At 39.8% G+C, this 19,844-nt stretch overlaps 1 protein-coding gene across 19 annotated transcripts in view; it reads left to right on the forward strand.

Annotated features, from left to right (window-relative positions):
* Window positions 1-19,844, forward strand: part of RBFOX2 (RNA binding fox-1 homolog 2) — a 261,300-nt gene that overhangs the window by 160,279 nt on the left and 81,177 nt on the right. Inside the window, exon 1 of one of the 19 annotated variants that reach the window (XM_046646506.1) lies at window positions 11,676-11,903. The exons of the other annotated variants lie outside the window; for them this stretch is intronic. Within the exon in view, the coding sequence (XP_046502462.1) occupies window positions 11,877-11,903 (27 nt within the window). The 5' untranslated portion in view covers window positions 11,676-11,876. Of the gene's footprint in view, window positions 1-11,675; window positions 11,904-19,844 lie in introns of those variants that run through there. 19 annotated transcript variants of the gene reach the window in all.

Consider the following 19,844-nt stretch of genomic DNA (forward strand, 5'->3'; position numbering starts at 1 on the left):
CCATTTTGACTCTTAAAAAATGATTTCTTCTGAACAATCCTAAAATAAATTGCAATGACCATAAAAGGAGAAAAATTGCACTGGGCCAGGGAGTGGGCACAGTAATACATAAACTCTCACAGATGCCTCCCAGTTACGTTTACTCCTCACAGTTTAATCTTACTGAAACATGTTATAAAAGTACTTGCTCTCAAAGTTAGGGACATCATAGCCCCTGAAACTAATTTAGAATTATTTATTATTTCCAACTTTTGAATGTTTCCCCAAGTAGGGGATTTCTTAGGAGCAATAGTTAGAAATGGTGTGTGTCTTACTAAGAAGCATTTATTTTCACTTTCTTCTCTCTGTGTCTTATTTTCTAAGAATTACTTAACAGCTCTGTGGATTTAAACGGGCCGTTTAGGCTCTGAAAGCCATCGCTAACCTGCCAGGCTTTGTCAGACTGACTTAACATCTGTCCATGTTTGTTACTGCTTTTAATATCTGTTAGAGAAATATGTGTGCACATGTGTGTTTGTGTGTAATGCTAGGGTGGGTATAGCAGCTTCCTAAAAGGGGAAAGGCAACTGGCTTTTCTAAAAAGACCTCTCCACCCCCAGCTTTTTGCAGGCAGCCGGAGTTAATCCTTCATGTTTGACTGGAACAGCTGAGAGAGTAGCTTGCATATCTGAAGGTCTCCAGTGGACTCATGTTCCCTGAGAGCTGGGGCCACCTTCCTCTTTTCTAGTGTTGATCCTGCCAGCTGTCCTAGCCTCTGTTAAAGCACAGTGAAGGAGGCGTTAAATGATACACGAACATACAGTGTCATGAAAGGGATCCCTTTACTGCATGTAGCCGTGTGACTTCTTTTTCTCCCATTCCTGTCCACAGCAGAAGGATTTTATACTGTTAATCCTAACACCTGTCTCTCCCGGAGATCGTGAGAGGGGTGTGTGTGTGTGCCTGTGGTGTGTGCGTGCGCACGCGCATGGGCCCGCCCAAGAAGGAATAGAGAAATAACCCCAGTCCCATCTGCCTTTCTGTGTCCTGGATTGGGAGTGTTCCCTCTGACGCACTTCAAGCCTGGAAGATATATATCGTTTTGGATCCTGGATACCTTGTGCTTCCTCCCGTTTTTGTGTGAGCCGGTGTTCCCTTCTTTGGCTGTCACTCTCTGCCACTTGAGCTTCTGGTGGAGCTGTCAGTTTAAAACCAACAGTAACAGCAAATCTCTAGTGTAGTTTGCCGTCTATAACTAATAACTCAGCTGGAGCTTTTTGCTTTTCCCTGAACATTTCTTTTGTGTAGTGTTGAATCTTACTGGGTTAGAAGCCTGGGCTGAACCAGGCTCCAACTTCATCATCTGAGCCAGCATACATATCTGCGTAGATTAGAAGTCAGCCAAGGAGTTTTTGGTGCTACCTAGTTCCTTTGGACAGGACAGCCAGACCAAACAAGGCAAAAGCTTAGACACTTTTTGTACTGTCTTTATCTGAAGACTTTTTTTCCTCTTTGCTATGTATGGTGTATATTGTATGGATTATCAATATCCTGTTGTCCAGGTAAGCTAAGAGTTATAACTTGTTCTCTAGATACTATTTGATTGATGTGAAGGTTTTATGGTGGGATGAAATGCTTACAAGTTTTCTGTCTTGACCTGGTGCCATTCAGGGTATAGATTTCCCGAAGTTTTTTGCTAATTTGCTGTAACGGGAGGTTTTGAGTTTTATAGTGTTGAGGGCTGGGCACGGATGGTTTCTTTCAACTCTAGAAGTTCTGAAGCTTCAGAGAGATTCCCTCTTGGCATTACAAATGTAGCATAACTAAGCCACCATGTTAACTTGAGGTTTCATTTGGAGTAGATGAGAAGCACAGATGGCAGTTTCCGAAGGTTGCTGCTGTGTTTTTCAGAAAGGTAATATTCAGTAGAGGGCACTCTCCCCACGCTTAACGTGACACTCTAGACTCGTGTGATGGGATTCATGGCATCTTACTTGTTAACTTGTTGAAATCTAGAATCAGAGAATTTTAGGCCATTATCAAGAATATTCCTGCATATTTATTTGCCTGAACTTAGTAGCAGTATAGTGAGTGAAATTAAAGTTAAGAATCCTGGATTCTGATTCGAGCTATAGTGTTAACCACCTCTGTGTTCGTGCTCAAGTAACTTTATTTTTCTTGACTTTGCTTTCCTTATGTAAAGGAATGAATAAATGAAGGAGTTGAACTAGATGATCTTTCACATTCGTGATTCCTTGAAATATTAATTGACTATGCTTGAAAACCTAAAATAGGAAAATAAAAACTGTTAATACAATAATTCTGAATTTTAGGTACTACTTGGTTTCTCAGTTTATTTGTGTTTTCATGGCACTTAATTATTTTTTTCTTCCAAATGGCCATTTCTCTAATAATTAGCTCCCAAGTTGTAGTTTGGACAGAAATGCGTAGGGTTAAAGGAAGTGACAAACTAACCAGCACATCTTATTAGAGATTTGGGGCCTAAAGGTTTTTGTAACTGGACCTGTTGGGTAAGCTCTCCAGAGTAACTCACAACTCATTCAAGTCTTAAGCTACGAGCATTGAAGTCATGTGGGGAGGGGATGTGGTTATGTTTCTTTATATTCTAACTCATTGGTCTATACTATCTGTTTTGTATTAACTCTGTAACTGTTTCCATTATTTTGAGTTATTCAAATTAAGAGTATATTATATTTACCATAATGAGGTTTTGATATGTTTGTGGGTCTTATTTATCTCTGAACTGTTTGTCTGGTGGCATGAAACAATAGATCGGTCTGTATAACGGTTTAAGGCCAGAAGTGTCACAAGAATAGATTAGAAGCAAAGCTTCGTACAAGTAAATATTAATGTGCTTTTGAAGGGAAACATATGTGAATGGTAAATTTCTGAGACCTAACCAGCAGAGTAAGGGACTTAGAAGTAAAATCGTCTGAGGAACAAAACTGAAAAAGTCAAAGTGTTTCCAAAGAAAATTGAGGTATTGAAGATATATGAAAAAAAATTATGATACGTAAATACATTTTTTGAGGTAGAAAATTGACCACCCCCCAAAAAATAAAAGTTATGGGGTGGATTAAACAGTTCCTGTGTAAAAATTATATGTTTGATAAAGTCTTTTGCAGGAAAATTTTATTCATTTATGACAAAATGAGTTTTATAGTGCTACTAAGTTAAAGGCAAATAGATATTCAGGAATATGTTTCGTAATGGCCTAGAATTTTCTGATTCTGGATTTCAGCAAGTTAATAACTAAGATGCCGCTAATCCCATCACGTAAGAGTCTAGAGTGCTGAGTGTTAACTTTTTGCCAAAAAGTTTAAAATCTCTTTGGTCGTTAAGATTGAGTACCGATAAATTTAGAGCTCAGTATTTGAAACAACGCTTTCCTGGCTTTGCTCCATTTAGTAGCTTTATTCTATCTGAAATTATGGCAGCTTAGAAATGTGGGCAATAGGGCCGGCCTGGTGGCACAGCGGTTAAGTGCACTTTCCACTTTGGTGGCCCCAGGTTCGCTGGTTTGGATCCCGGGTGCAGACATGGCACCACTTGGCAAGCCATCCTGTGGTAGGCGTCCCACATATAAAGTAGAGGAAGATGGGCACGATGTTAGCTCAGGGCCAGTCTTCATCAGCAAAAAGAGGAGGATTGGCAGTAATTAGCTCAGGGCTAATCTTCCTCAAAAAAAAAAAAAAAGAAAGAAAGAAAGAAAAAGAAGAAATGTGGGTAATAAGATGTTAAAATTTAAGAGTACACTCTCTATTCCACCACACCTGGGAACTTAATGGGATTCAAAAGACAATTTTGAGTTGAAGGATCCAAAACTATTTCACAATCCTGTTTATTAATTCTGTTAAAGTAACAATTTTCTTTCAGTGCATAATAAATGAGTAATAGATGGTCATTTGCTACCCAAACTCTTATCTCAACTATGGTTGTAAACTTTTCTTTTTAGCTTCTGTTATATTCTTATACACAGTTAAATCAGAGCTCCTTGTTGCATAAGCTTGTAGTTCTATACTAATGCATTATGCAGTTGGAAATGATTGAGGATGTGATTGAATAGTATTTTTAAAAAATTAAAGGTTTTGCACCTATCTTTTAAATTAAGTATTTCTGGAATTGCTAGTGTTGAGATAATGAAACAAAGTGAGTTCTCCTCAATATAAGGCAATACAAGTATTTTAGGTACTTGACCTTTCATTGCTCTTATTGTTAATAAAATCATGTCTGTCTTAAGAGTGTGCAATTGAAATCGGTTATTTTATTATAATTTTTGCAGAACCATATCTAGGCCAAATCAGTTTAAAATACAGGCAGGGTAAGTAGATAGGGGCTTGTAGATATGATTTAAAGGACCATGAGTGTGGTCTCCCTGCCCAGAAAAAATCTGTTTGAGAAACTGTTCCTGAAATTACTGTTTTGGATTAAACATTTACTGCCTCTGACTGGATGGTTAAAATATAACTTGTTAGGATGGCTACTGTCAAAAAACCCAGAAAATAACAAGTATTGGCAAGGATGTGGAGAAATTGGAAGCTTTGTGCACTGTTGATGAGAATGTAAAATGGTACAGCTGCTGTAGAAAACAGTATGGTGGTTCCTCAAAAACTTAAAAATAGAGTTACCATATGACCCAGCAATTCTACTTCTGGGTATATACCCAAAAGAGTGGAAAGCAGAGATATTTGTATACCCCTGTTCATAACAACATTATTCATAATAGCCGAAAGGCAGAAGCAACAACTCAAGTGTCCATCAGTGGATGGATGGCTACCAAAATATGGTATGGACATGCAGTGGAATGTTGTCCAGCCTTAAAAAGGAAGAAAATTCTGACATAAGCTGCAGTGTGGATGAACCTTGACGCTATCATGTTAAGAGAAGTAAGCCAGTCACAAAAAGACAAATACCATCTGATTCCGCTTCTGCGAGGTGCCAGAGTAGTCAGAATCACAGAGACAGAGAGTAGAATGGTGGCTGCCAGGGGCTCTGGGGACAGGGAGAATGGGGAGTTATTGTTTAACGGGTATAGTGTTTCAGTTTTAAAAAACGAGAAGAGTCCTGGAGATGGGTGATGGTGATGACAGCGCATCATGAATGTATATAATACCGTTGAAATGTAGACTCGAAAATGGCTAAGATGGTAAATTTTATGTTCTATGTATTTTACCACAATAATAAAAAATAGGGGAAAAATGTATCTGTTGTTGCAAGTTAGGGGTTTGTCTATCACAGGTTTTCCTGAGGCAGTTTCACTTAACCTGTCACCTAACAAACACGTTGGCACTGATCATCATTTTAAGGTGAATTGGGGCAGTTGGAGGAAGCAGCAGCAGGGTCTTACATTACTTGGGGTGTAGCTAAGTGTCCTGATTTGAGGCTTCAGGACAGCCAAGTACAGCTTCATGATATCAGGCACCTGGAAGAGAGAGAGGCGGGAGGTTACCTATCTAAAAGACGTTTGCCTAGAGTATGCCCAGGTATGTGGATGCCGTAAAGTGAACTAGCCCAGAGGCTCTCCGCTTTGTGATCGTGTTGGAGAGGGACATATGTATTCTTTCTCATTTTGAGAGTGCTTCTTGAGAACCTGCTTGTGTCAGATGCTATGCCAGGCCTGGGGCTTTGGTGGTAAAGGACAGCAGAATCTCCAGTAATTTAGTAATAGAGACTCAGCATATTTTAGTATTGGAGAAGCAGCACACTTCCGTTTTCATAGATTGATCAGGTATTATTTTCTTGACAATCTAGTTATTGATAAATTTGTTTACATCCCATCCCTTTTAATATTTGTCTAAGAACCTTTTCCTTGATCTCTCACAGAATACAGAGAATGTATACATAATTTCAGTTGTATATATGACTCTAGTTGTCTAGAGTTTGGGATATTTTAAAGATATAAGAGTATGTTACCCAAATCTAGATAATAATTTGTGAAATCATGTTTTCTAATTTCTCTGGCCTCACCGATGTCTTAGTGTATGTTATTTGTGGTCTTGTTCTAAAGGTTTGATTTTGGGGAGCAAGAAATAAATATGAGGTTTATTTGGTTTTATAAGCATATAAGGCCTAAAGCAGTTGATTTCAAATTCTCCTCTCACCTTTTTTTCTAGAAAGGGTTCTATATAACTGAACCCTGCCTAAACTAGAGAAAAGAAGCTGGGAAATAATAGAGTTAGCTATAATTTGGCTTCATTTATATTAAAGGGAATGTTGGGGCAAAGGATATTAAAGTGGTATTCTGTTAGAGATGCTCCTGGGAAGGTATTTAATATCTATTAGGTGTAAATTGTTATTTACACTCAGGTAGGGTTATTGTGTGGGGGCGTACTGTGAAGAGCTTTTATACTAACAAGTTCTTATTATTGCAGAAAGTGCCGTCCCTTTAATGTTGCTTTTCACTTGGTGTCAGAGGCAGCCTGGGAAAGGATGAGCAAAACCTGCCTCCTAGTCAGGGACTCTCGGATCTGCTTTTCTAGCGTTGCTGGTGGGTGGAAGGTAGGGAAGTTGAATCCCATCTATGTAAAATTGTGAAGAGCAAGAGCAAATTGGTGAGTTGTTCTTTTTTTAAATCAGTGAGTATTATTTTGTCTAGAATCTGAACTATTCTAATAAAGTTGAAAATAAGGCCCTTCTCCCACTCTTTCTTTTTGTACGTCTTCCTTTCAGTTTCCGATTTCTAAGATACTGAAGTAAATTTATAAATTTGAAGATATTTCCAAGTATTCTTTTGGGAAAAAAAAGAATGCTTTTATATTGTGGCATTTGGTGGTTATTTTGGTAACCATTTAGATACTCTTCATTCTTAGATAGCCATGTATGGGTAAATAAATGGCTAGAGGTAGAAATCAAGGCATTATTGTTTGATTTAAACAAACATTCATTTGCTATGTATTGAGGCACTGGGTTAGGAACTGGGGATGTGGTATGAAACACACAATTCCTACTCTCTGATTACATACAGTGTAATCATAATTGTGCAGAAGCCACAACCCCAACACTTATGAACCATGGGTTAGGTGCTAAGGCACAGGGATAAGGGGTACCTAACCCAGATGTGGGAGCAGGTAGGGTCAGGAGTGGCTTTCTGGAGCAGGAGATCCCTGAAGTGAGCCTTGAAGGATGAATTAACCAGAGAGAAGACCATATTCAAGGGAGTAAGAACAGAAAACAGAAAAGAACCAGGAACATGGTGTCCTTGAGGAACTAACTTCACGTCTGTGTTGGGAGCAGAGAAGGGTGGGGGTGGGAAGGGGGAATAGTGACTCTGACAGCGATGCTGAAGCCAGATTATGTGTTAAGTGCCTACTTAAGAGCTAGGATTTCCCCCCCTTTTAGGCTGTGAGGAGTGGGTGAGGATTTTAATCAGGGAAGTGGCATGATGAGATTTACATTTACAAAGATCACTCTGGCAGTAGTAAGAAGCTTGGATGGGAAGAGTGGTAGACTGGAGGCAGAGACAAGTAGGAGACGAGATATAAAATAATAAGGTCAGAGCTGAATTCATGGTGATAGGGATGGAAAAAAGGGCAGATCTCAGAGAAATCAAAAGGACTTGCTTCTGGTTTGGGGTGGTATTGAGTGGGAAGGAGGAGTCTTGGAAGGACTCCAGACTTTCCGTCAGATTTGGGGTTGAGTCTGAGCTCTCCAGCCTGCTAGCAAGGGTGACTTTGGGCAAGATGCTTAGCTTCACTTAGTCTTAGTTGCCTCATCTCTAAAAAGAAGATTAAAATATCATCATGAGGATGACATGAACTAATGATATATGTAATTGCTTGATAAGAAGTTGCTGCAGAGTAAGTTCTCAAGAAGTGGTAGCTATTTTACTGGTTAAGAAAAGAAACATGGTAGAATGAGTAGCTTTACTCATATGGGATTTTTATCTTTTTTTGTCCATTACTGTTTTCCCCTGGTGCCTAGAACAGTGCTTGGTACATAGTAGGCACTTAAACATTTGTTAAATGAATTAATGATTTGGTTATGAGAATGTAATTTAGTTTTGGACTTTTAAATTAGAGAAATTTGTAGGATATCTAAATGGAGTTGACCATTATTTGGCAGTTGGATATTTCGATCTGGAGTTCAGGAGAGATATCTGGACCGGACATAGAAATGCGGGTAAATGGGTGATAATTGGAGTGATGGGATGGATGACATCATGTAGAGCAAGCATGTTCAGTAGTGTTTAGCTTTTTACCCTTTGAGAATCTGATGAACACTGTGGATCCTCTCTGCACAGAAATGCACATAAGAAAAATTTCCATTGGGGTGTCTGTGTGAGGAGCTATATATGTTGGGTTAAGAACCTGTGGCGTGCAATAAAAAGAGCTCCAAGGATGACACCTCAAGCAATACCAGCTTTTAGAAGGGTAGGCAGAGGAAGAAGAGTAAGATGGGGAAGCGAGTGAACAGGGCAAGAGGAAAATCAGGAAAGACTGGTATTGCTTGAAGCTGAGAATGAGAGTTTCCAAAAGGGGGGAGTGCCAGATGCCACAGATAAGTCAAAGAAGATAGGAAATGTCCATGGAATTTGGCCATCCAAAGGTCTTTGGTGACTTGAATAAGATACATTTCCATTGAGTGATATGGGGGAAAGGAAGCTGGAGTTCTGGGGACTGCATGAAACATTGAGGAAGCGAGGAATTGAGACAACTAGGAGAAGTTCCTTCATTTGTTTATTTAACAAATATTTACTGTATACCCAGCATCTACCAGGCACTGTGCTCGAAGCTGGGAATTGATCCTCCAAGGTGGACATGGTCTCCTCCCTTAGTTGACATTCTTTTTGTGTGTGTGCCTGCTTACCTCCCCAACTTCCTGAACCCCACCCCCTGCATTACCCCCCACGCCTCACCCCGAAAATGCCCTGAAGTGAGTTTCTCCTTGGTACACTGCTGGACACGTTCAGCCACCAGGGGCCTCCAGTTGTTTGCTGGGTCAGTTCCAGGCTGTTCAGTTACTCCTCTCTCTCTTGGGCACCAGCGAGCAAAGTGTCCTCTGTAATACCGGCCTTTAAAGTCAGGGACCACTTCAAAATACCGTTGAGTTTGTCCAGTGCTCACTGTGATCCTGTTCTTCAGTGAGTTTATGAAAATCATCTTAATATTTATTTTTACTTTTAGCTCATACTAATTCTTTCTTGTGGTGATGACTTTGATAAGCTTGTTATCTGCGGTATAAAATATTGGTCCTAATGTAGAAAAGAGGCATGACTACCAGGCCTAAGGAAGCCTTTGTCCTAGTCCTAGACTTCTTGCATGTAGGGATCCCTCATTTGCCTTATTTATTAAAAAAAAATCTTACCTTGGGGCTTTGTTCCCAAGGAGGCTGTACGCACAAGCTTCAGGATAGCTGCGGCTTTGCTAAGGGGACGTGCGTGTGGCAGAGAGTGGAGGGAGTCTAATTTCTTGGGGCTCAAGGCGTTTTGCCCCAGCACTAAAATGGACCACTGGATTCAGAGAGTGGGATACAGTGATTCTTAGGTTTATTTCTGATATTAGACCTAAAAATGTAAATAATTATCCCATAAATATGGTTTAGATTTTGCTAAAAGTACATTGGGTTGCCCCCACATCTGGGTTGAAACTCACCTACCTCTTTTCTGCTTATTCGCTTGGTCTTTAAAAAAGTTTGACTGCATTTCCTCTCCTTCTGATTGGCTGTTGAGTTGCAAGTTCAGAGAATGCAATATATTCTATCTTCCAGATCATTTCTAAAAATCTTAAATAAAAACAAGCCTGGAGGGGCCAGCCCAGTGGCACAGCGGTTAAGTGCACATGTTCCGCTTCAGCGGCCCAGGGTTCACTGGTTCGGATCCCAGATGTGGACATGGCACCGCTTGGTAAGCCATGCTGTGGTCGGCGTCCCACGTATAAAATAGAGGAAGATGGGCACAGTTGTTAGCTCAGGGCCAGTCTTCCTCAGCAAAAAGAGGAGGATTGGCAGCAGTTCGCTCAGGGCTAATCTTCCTCAACAAAAAAAACCAACAAAAACAAGCCTAGTATTGATCTATTCCTTTTCTCATAGTGCTTTTTCCTAATATTTAAAGATCCCATTCTTTTGTACATATTTCTTTATATATTATGGATTATACCAAACGTATACAGATGTCTGTGAAATGCCCAGAATAGTCTCTGACATATCATAGGTACTCAGTAAAAAGCCTGGTTATATATTTTGCCAAACAATCCTTGTAGAGAGACAGCAAAAAACTGTGTGTATCCTCAATGTGATTTGTGATTTGTGATTTTTAATTTTGATTTCTTTATGTGTTTATCTTAAAAACAGGAAGCTTAATATTGTAATCAGTCTCTTTGCCCTTGGGGTAATCTATTAGGGGTTATAACATAATAAATATAGCATAACTAAAACATATAATAAAATCCTTTAGAAAAGGATCTTATTAGAATACTTTAAAAAATTAGAAAATCTTCATTTTTATGAGAAACAGTAAACATCATAAACTCATCAGACATTCACATAGATTATTTTATTTGAATATTTCATAATATAAAGTAGGGAGATTATGAAGTTTATATTCAGACGTTAAAGACTTTTCCAAGATCACGTGTAAAGTGCGGAACTAGGACTTAGACGAGGACTTCTAGACTGACTCACATCTTTGATGCTTTTCTTCATTATGTCTTTTTAATAAGAGAACTTTAAAGAAACTCTTGTGTTCAGAAAACATTCTCCCAGACCCTCTCTATCTATTGCAGTCTATAGTAATGGTGACTGTTTAGTGATGACACGAACGTCAGTGTGTGTATAAGGAAGAGTTTATGTTTTCACTAATGGCTGAAATGCAGAAGGCTGGGGAACACAAAGGGAGAATTCTCGATTAGCCAGAACTTTTAATGAAGCTGGAAGCCTCAAGCAAATTTGTATCCACCTTTGTACACACTTTAAGTTTCTTAAAGCAGTCATGTTTGTAGCCCCCTTTTTCAGAATCCCCAGGGGTTTTTTTTTACAGTAGAAAAAAATAAGCTCCTAAGTTAGCCTCCTCCTCTCTGCTGGTCCTGTGCAGTCATTAGACCGGTTCAGGACAAGCAGCTTCCTGCACATTCCCTGTTCCTTAAAAACCTTCCAGGCAGTGGTCGTTCAGCAGCTTTTCTCATCTTTCCTTAAATCCACTACACCTATAAACTGGACATGAATGGAAATACTTTTTTAAAAAGAATTTTTGTTTCATTTCTTATTTATTATGAGGTATTCATGGATGGAATATTTTAAGTCTGTATGAACTGTGGTGAGCTGCTATGAATGCTTCCAGTGCTGTGTAATTAATGCCACCATCGCAGATATTCACTCCTTAAAATATGCCTGCACATGGCGCCTGCCCCTCCCTCTCCTCCCCTTCTTCCCTCCTTTCCTCCCTCTCTCCCTCTCTCCCTCTCTCCCTCTCTCCCTCTCTCTCTCTCTCTCTCTCTCTCTCTCTCTCACACACACACACACACACACACACACACACACGCGCGTGCGCAAAGCACACACCAAACTGCCATTCTCCAGCAGGCCTGTTTCTGGAGTTGGGAGATGTCAGCCTGCCGGGAGGGGGTGGGGGGAGGAGGAAGAGGTGGGGCTCTCCTCTGATTAATTACCTTAGGCATTCAGGGGTGGGGCTTCCTTCAGCCATCTGCCTGAGATATGGGAGGGAGCTGGAGAAGGAAGGAGGGGGAGAGACTGCCAGAAAGGAAGAGAAAAGAAAGGAAGAAACACTAGAAAGAAAAAGGAAGGAAAACGGGATAAAGGGAGATCCATTACCCTCCCTTAAATAGCTAGCCTGGGGGGGGGGGGGGGGGGGTGGAAAAGAAAGCGGTGGAGGCGGGCCCCGACACAACTGCTTTGACGGGCTCATCAGCTATTCCGTTTGGTTTATGGAGAAAAAGAACATGGTAACTCAGGTAAGACTGGTGTTTCCTCACTGTGTTTCTTTTCTCCTTCCTGGGATCCGAATAAAGAGATGGGGACGGGTATAGTAAGCAGAGTTTTAATTATTATTGTCGTCTTAGAAAAGGCCAGATTTATTGTTATCAGCTGAAAAGTGCTAGTCTGTGTCTGTTGCGCGTCTGTGTGTGCGTGTGTGTGAGATGTATCGTACCCTTTTTTCTCCCCCCCCCCCCTTGCTCCGTAGCGGATTCCTGTTTCCTGTACTGTGCAGCTGTAGCTCAGGAAAGACCCTGTGGGGGTTTGTCTCCCTCTTTGTCTTGGTTCTGAGAAGAGGGAGGGAGAGACTGCAGAGGTAGGAAGAGGTTCTTGTAGACTGCCAAAAAGAGGGGCGAGGGATTGACTTCCTTTTAGGAATTGCAGAAGAATTTGTGTTCTAGGGAAATCTGATTCCTGCTTCACTTCGGTGTCTCAGGATTGGCCATGGAATCGCAGTTGTCCTGCCTTTGCTTTAAATGGCTTATTAAAAATGAAGGCTAGGAAAATATATTGCATTTTCATGGCTTTGTCACTGGCAAAGGATGTTTTCAGTAGGAACCATAGGAGCATCCAGGTGCAGCAAAGGCAGCTAGAGCCCTCCCCGACAGGAGAACAGATCTGAATGTATAAATGGCAATCACAGGGGCATTAAAAGGCATTTGAAGGAGAGGGAGTAGGAAATGGAAGAGATCTCTGTCTCTCTCTCTCTCCCTCCCTCTCCCTCTCTCTCTCTGTCTCTCTCTCTCCCCCTCCCTCTCTCTCTCTCTCTCTCTCTCCCTCTGCCTCTCTGCCTGTCTTTGCTTATGCCAGGCAATATCTAATCTGCATTTTAGCAAGTCATTCCTGACAAATGGAAAGGTGAATACTCTCCCCTGGTTTCCCCTGGCAGTGCTATTTTTCTTGTTGGCACCCTTCTGTAGGTTCCTTTACCCTTTTCTCTTTATATGTAGATTGAGAGGGAATGATGAGGCTGTGATTTATCAATGAGAAATCATTTGCATTGTACAACATTCATGTCTTTTAGTCTCAGACTTAGGATCAGTTTCACTCCAGGCTTTTATGCTCTGTAGGGAAATTTCATCACTGGACAGTGCTTTCCTTTTAAGGAGGTTGCCCTTTTTTTGTATTCTCTCTTCTCTTTTCCTCTCCAAGTCACCACCGGAGGGCGAGAGAGTCAGCTAGCTTATCTGGATGGAGGCATCATTTTAGGAGCTGAAACCCTGTTCCGTTAAATGTTATATAATGCCCTGCAGTGCTGTTTGGAAGGAGGGAAAGCGTTAGGGAGATTCTCCCAACATGACCTAGAGGAAAGGGAAGTTTCAAAGAATATGTCTTTCCAAAGTAATTTTTCACCAGATCTGAGTTTGGAGATCAGGAAACCCCTCCCTCTTTTGGAAAGTGGAGAAACCCTTGAAACATTTTCTCTTCCACGTCTTATCCCTTCATCGTCAACCTAATTAACTCTTTTGAAATATTGCTTTACTTTTAAAAAATTTCCATAAGAGAGAAAACCTCTTTCTGGATTCTCTTTGTTGCTTGGGAGATGATACCTCTTAAGCTTTGTGGTCTCATTCAGTTTTCATTAACTGCAATATTAGAGGGTATCGGCTCTCTTCTTTCTCAGCTATTACTGAAGGCTTTTCAAGCACTTGACTTTTCATTATATATATTTTTAAATCAGTGAAAGAGTTATCTAAACTAGGACTTTATAATCAGAGGTTTTTTGGCCCTCTTGGAACATGTGCCCGTAGTTTCTAGAGGAGCTGGTTAAGCATATGTGAGCACAAGTTAGAACGCACATGCGTATAAACACTATTGTGGTCTTAATATTGGTGTTTAAGGAAACTATAATTTTAGGAATGAAGCAGAAGAGATAGAAGCTGGAAAACAAGATTTCTTGGTGGTTAAGAATTTTAATAGATAAGTTAAAATCATTATGACTTTCTCGGGGTGTGTTGAATGCTGAAGGAAAGAAGTAACTAATTTTTGCCCATCCTGAATTTATACAGCTGGAAAGTATAGAATATCAAATTTGTGAATTTTCAGTATTCCAGCATATTTGTTTTGGTGTATACACTTTCTATGTTAACATAGCATACATAGTTCTTAGTAATCTAGGAAAAAAAAATCAAAGGAAGTAACTAGATGGGCCAAATCTTTATTTGTCCTATGGGTTTTTTTTGGTTTTGATTTTTTAGGGGATTTTTTGGTTTTTAGTTTTTCGAGCCAGACATCTAATCCCTGTATTTGATAATGATCTGTCATGGGAGCTTTCCAAATGTAAAATGTCTACACTGTTTACAGTTTGGTTATCAAAGTTAAATGGTCTATTAGGGTACTCAGTGTCTTGACTAGTATATTAAGAAAGGTAGTTAGGTATGTTTTCACCATTTTGTCACCCAGGTTCCTTGCTTCTCACATCTTAACGTCTCTATATCCCTTAATTTCCGTCGCTCACTTAGTGGAAGAAGGGTGGAGGGCTTTCAGTGGATGACGTTTTCACCATACGGTATTAGATCCATATCAGTAGTTACACAACGTGTGCGCTTTAGTATTATGTATGCTCTAGTCTTATGAGGCCTGTTTTTGGTTTAATTAGCAAACTACTCTGTCATTTACAATAACTAGTCAACCCTTTGCTTTAAAAAAAAAAGCAAATGGCAGTTTAATCACAAAATTCTGATATAGTAGATAGACATACTCATGCAACTTTTTAAAATGACTTTAGGTTTATCTGTTGTTTACGTATATGTTGTAGGAGTATTTCACTGAGATGCTTTCTTATTTCTGAACATGTGAACCAAATTATTGTATCTCCTGACATCTGTGAAAATAACAACATTGAATAAAAGGAAGGAAAAGAGGAGAAATCATTTTCATATGTAAAATTAGAAAAACAGTTGCAAATGACTTCAGCTCCAATTAATAAAAAAATATTTAGACAGACTCAGACTCAGTTATACTGTTTGTCTTTGAAAGGGAAAATATACTAGGGAGATAGGAAAAGATTTTACACTATGGATGTGAAAGAAAATTTTTGTACTCTGCTATAGTGTAAGACTGCCAGTTTCTGTGGAACACAAAGCCCTCCCTTTCTTGGACAGCTCAGTGCTTTGCTGGCATTTTCTTCAAAATCTGTTTTCCATCAGGACCACGAGGAGGGAAGGTGTTAAGAATCGGGGAGGTTGGGAAGGGGGTTGCTGTTCCTTTAAGTGGTGGCTGGAGCCCGTGTGGCAGCAGGCGCTCTGGAGTGTATTCTTTTGTAATGAATCACCACTTCCATTGTCTGCTATCTCCCCTCTTTGTAGCTGAAGTCTTTCACCTGAGCTGCTGTCAGTTCCATGTTCGGTTCTAGGGTGGTTGGGAGAAGAGAAGAGGGAGGGTATTTTATGCTTTAATTAAAGACAGATAGGAGAGCAGGTATGTTTTGCTTTGTTTCATTTTTTCCTATCTTTGCTGTTTTGTTTTTTTGCAATGAGTTGAAGTAGAGACTCTGTTCCATGATTTAGCTAAGAATATCCCATTTTCTGTGAATCTTGAAAGTCCTCAGTGATTCTTTAGTCTCCATTTTGTGGCATTGCTTTAAAGTGATTCCATTCGGTTGCCTGCCAGTTCCACCCAAACCTCATCCCACCCTTCATCACAGGGCTGCAGCCCACACTGTTTGTTTTGGCACACTTTCCTCTTTCTATGGGCTGCACAGGCCTCTGGGAAGTCGGGGGTAGGCGGGGATTGTGGGTTGGAGACTAATTTATGTTCCTTTACAATGAACCAAAAAAAGCCTCACTTTTTCCAGAGATTTGCTTTCTTTCTGAATTCTTCTGCACTGCTCCATATCTTCACTTATAACCATTTCCTTGCCAAGGCTAAGACTGGCACTTGAAAAATATTGCTATTCTAGAAATTACTTAGCTTTCCTGAAAAGAAACCCAGATTTCCATAAGTGTGATTAAATCTAAACGATTTTGACTCATTAAATGGTTTTTCTTCCCTATCACCCCACCACCACCACCAAAACACACACCATTTTGTGCCCCTTCCCTTTATTTATTTTTCCATTGTCTTTCTCCTTAGTTTTGCAATTGAGACTAGGTAAGCTTAGCGTTTGGCAATCTGCTGTTCCAGTTTGTATCGCTACAGAGGACATGTCCGTGTTGAAAAGTAAGTGACGCTCCTGATCCTTCTCGGTGGTGGGGCATGGCTTAAAGTCTAGGTTTTGTTCCTCCAGTTTTCTGTTCTTCCTGAGAAATTTCAAAGTCATTTCTGCAGATTGCCATGTGGAAACCATTTCGTCTCTCTTTTGACTCTTGGTTCGTCCTCACATTATTAACTTGTGTTCACGTCAGTCCTTGCCTTGGATTGTTTCTTGGACAGCTGTGTTCAGGCAGATCTCCACTAGGACCCAGTCATAGTGGTGCTCCCACCCCATGCCCACCAGCCTCCTTGTGATGTACCATTCCTCTCTGGAATCCGACGTTGTTGGTATCTCAAGCATTCCCTTCTGGAGTCATAATTCCTCACTCTTTTTTTTTTTCAACATTCCGAAATGACTGTCAATTCTTTCTTAAACATTTCTTCACAACACTTCGTATGTGAAACCCAGCAAACACAAATGGATTGCTCCCCTGCAGTAAATGCTTTGCTGTTTTGAATGTAGCAAGTTTGTTACGGGACTCCATGCTCGCCTCCTCTAAGCAGTTAGAAACGCTGCAGTCGGCCATTTCTCAGATGCTTACATGCTCCTCTATTACTATTAGAGTGATTAAGTTCAGGAGACCGTGGAGTCAAATAGTTCATTAGAGGTCATTGCCAGAGGGAAGCATTGAAAGTGCAGGTCTGATTTTGTTACTCCTCTGCTTAAAATCTTCCAGTTGTTTCCCTTCAGACTCTGAATAAAACCCGGTGTCCTTACTCAAATCTCTAAGGCCCTCCTTGATCTGCAGCCTGGCTGTCTCCAGCCTTATCTCCTGCTGCCCTCTCTTCCCAGATTTCCTCCAGTGACACTGTCCTCTTTGCTGTTCCCTTAGCACACTTTGCGTCCTCCTGCTCAGGGCCTTGCCTTTTGTTTTTCTCTCAGCCCAAAATGCTCACCCCAGATATCCGCGTGGCCTCTCAGGGGAGAGCTCTCCTCGCCTTCTTGTCTCAACTTGAACTCCCCAGTCACTCCTTAGCCCTTATCTGCTTTTTCTTCACTTATCACTGATTTTAGTCCTTATAATTACTTGTTATATGTTAGTTTGTTTATTATCTGTGGCCCCCCCCCCCCCCGGGCCCGCACAGAATACAAGCTCTCTGAGGTCAGGGACCTTGTCAGCAGTCTGTTGTATTCCCAGTGTCTATAGGACTGTGCCTGGCACGTGGTCATGTAAGAGCCAACCAGCTAATCTTTATATATGGTTAGAAGGCACTGTTCGAAGCACTTTACGTACGTTAGCTCATCAAATCCTCTCAACAGCTCTGTGATAATCTCCATAGTGCAGAAGAGGAAACTGAAGCATGTAATGGTTAGGTAACTTGCCCAAGTTTACACAGCTACTAAGAGATGTTGTGGGAATTCATATCCACAGACTGGCTTGCAAATCCATACTGTTTTTGTTTTGTTTTGAGGAAGATTAGTCCTGAGCTAACATCTCTGGCCATCTTCTTCTCTTTTGTATGTGGGACACCTGCCACAGCAGGACTTGCTAAGTGGTGCATAGGTCCATTCCCAGCATCCGAACTGGCCAAACCTGGGCCACTGGAGCAGAGCAGACAAAGTTAACCACTACGCCACTGGGCCAGCCCTGTGAATCCATACTCTTAGCCACTGTACTCTAATGCCCCGTGTAGGTATTACATATTCCGTAAATATTTGTTGACTGTGTAAATGAATTAATTAATTGAGACTCTGATTCACTTCTGGAATTTCCGTCTCGGACTTGTTGAAGACTTTGATAGAATACTTGCAATAACAGGGCATTCACTATTGAATAAAATGAATTCATTATTATAATATTACATAATAATAATAGGTAACAATGTAGAGTGCATATTATGCATTAGGCACTATTGTCAATATCTTATTGATTATGTCATTTGTTCCTTTCAGCAGCCTTATAAGTACTATTAATGTCCACATTGTAGAAATTAGGAAATGGGTACAGAGAGGTTAAGTAACTTGCACAAGGTGGCAACGCCAGGATTTAAACACAGAAAGTTTGGCTCCAGCTTCCCTGTTTTTAACCGCCACTAATAATGACTGTTACTGAAATAACTTTTTGTTTTTGCATACCTACTTTGCACCAATTTTGCATACAAATCATATTTACATATATAACAATTACTACATTCATATCATATATCACTTGTCAATCACCTTTTGAGGGTGGTGTTTTTCGCATACATTAGACTTTGAGATTAGAGAGGTTGAGCACTTGGTGGCTCTGTACATACAGAGATAGCTTTCAAACTTGAGATCTACTGAATTCCAAATTTGCATGCTTTGCCTTTATGCTGCAGCTTCATAAGATAGATAGTTCTATTGTTGGCCATTAAAAAGTAGAAAAGTTTTCCCTATGGTGTGCTAAAATCTGTTTTCATTATGGCCTTCTCACTCTTCCCAATTCTGTCCTCTGGAATGACATAGAGTGGTTTAATCTCTCTTCTTCATAAAAACCAAATATTTGAAGACAACTCCTAAGTGTTCCCTTTAATCTGCTTTTCTCTAGGCTCATCTTACCTGCTTCCTTGCATTATTCCTCATAGATATGAAAACTTATGGTTTTCAGAGTCTTTACTGTCCTGGACTAATTGTGTCAATTTATATGAATGATCTATCATTTGTATCTAATTACTAAGTAAAATATCAGTTATGAGTATTATTAAGTATCACATCTTTGTTATAAGTTTTGTTGTTTGACAACATCTTTGACTTTGCTCAGTTTTCATAGCTTGTGGATCATATAGTGTTCTCAGCAATTTATAACTTCAAAAATAAGGGGACATTACTCTCAACTCTTAGGTAGAGTTATGGGAATTATAGAGTGTTTTAAATCAGTAGCAACAGTAAAACATGACCTTATTTTCTATTGAGAATAGAAGTAAAACACAGAAAAAAATTAAGCCCTTGAAAAATGTTCTGATTTAATAATACTTGTTAGAAATCAAATACCATACAAATATTCTTAGGTTAGTTTATTTTGGCATATTTATTTTGTTCATCATGCCTCTTGAATTTTTTCACAGGGCTATCAGTTTTAGAATACTAGGATAACATTTCTTATTTAATTAATAGCTCTGGAAATGAGTATAGCTAGACTATTGTTAACAAAAGGAAATACAGTTTTTAAAATTGTAACTTAAAATTACATAATGAGATATTTAATTCATTCAGAATTGCAGGATAAAGTTCTGCAACCAAACTTTGGTATCTCATATTTAAAGGAATATTTAAGCAGAAATATGGTGATGGAAATCAGTAATTGTTTTACAAAATTATGAAAGAATACTTCATGTCCACAAACAATGTAACTGTATTCTTTTATCTAATATTGATTATGAGATCCCTTGTAAGAAGTTTTGAGGAGACAAACTGAGGCTTAACTGAAGGCGATGAGATTTTGGAAGACTCTTAACTCAGAGCAGAGAGCCACAAATTTTCTCTGTTAATGGCTAGGTGGGAAATATTTTTGGTTTTGCGGGTCATGCTGTCTCTGTCACAGCTATTCAACTCTGGTGTTGCAGCATGAAAGAAGTTGGACGATGCATAAATGAATAAGGGCGGCTATGTTCCAGTAAAACTTTATTTATGGACGCTGAAATGTGAATCTGATATAATTTCTTTGTGCCACAAAATATCCTTCTTTTGAATTTTTTCAACTATTTAAAAATGTGAAAACCATGTTTAGCTTTCAGGTTGTAGAAAAGCAGGTGGTGAACCA

The sequence above is a fragment of the Equus quagga genome, chromosome 19 (assembly GCF_021613505.1).
Source record: "Equus quagga isolate Etosha38 chromosome 19, UCLA_HA_Equagga_1.0, whole genome shotgun sequence".
NCBI lineage: Eukaryota > Metazoa > Chordata > Mammalia > Perissodactyla > Equidae > Equus > Equus quagga.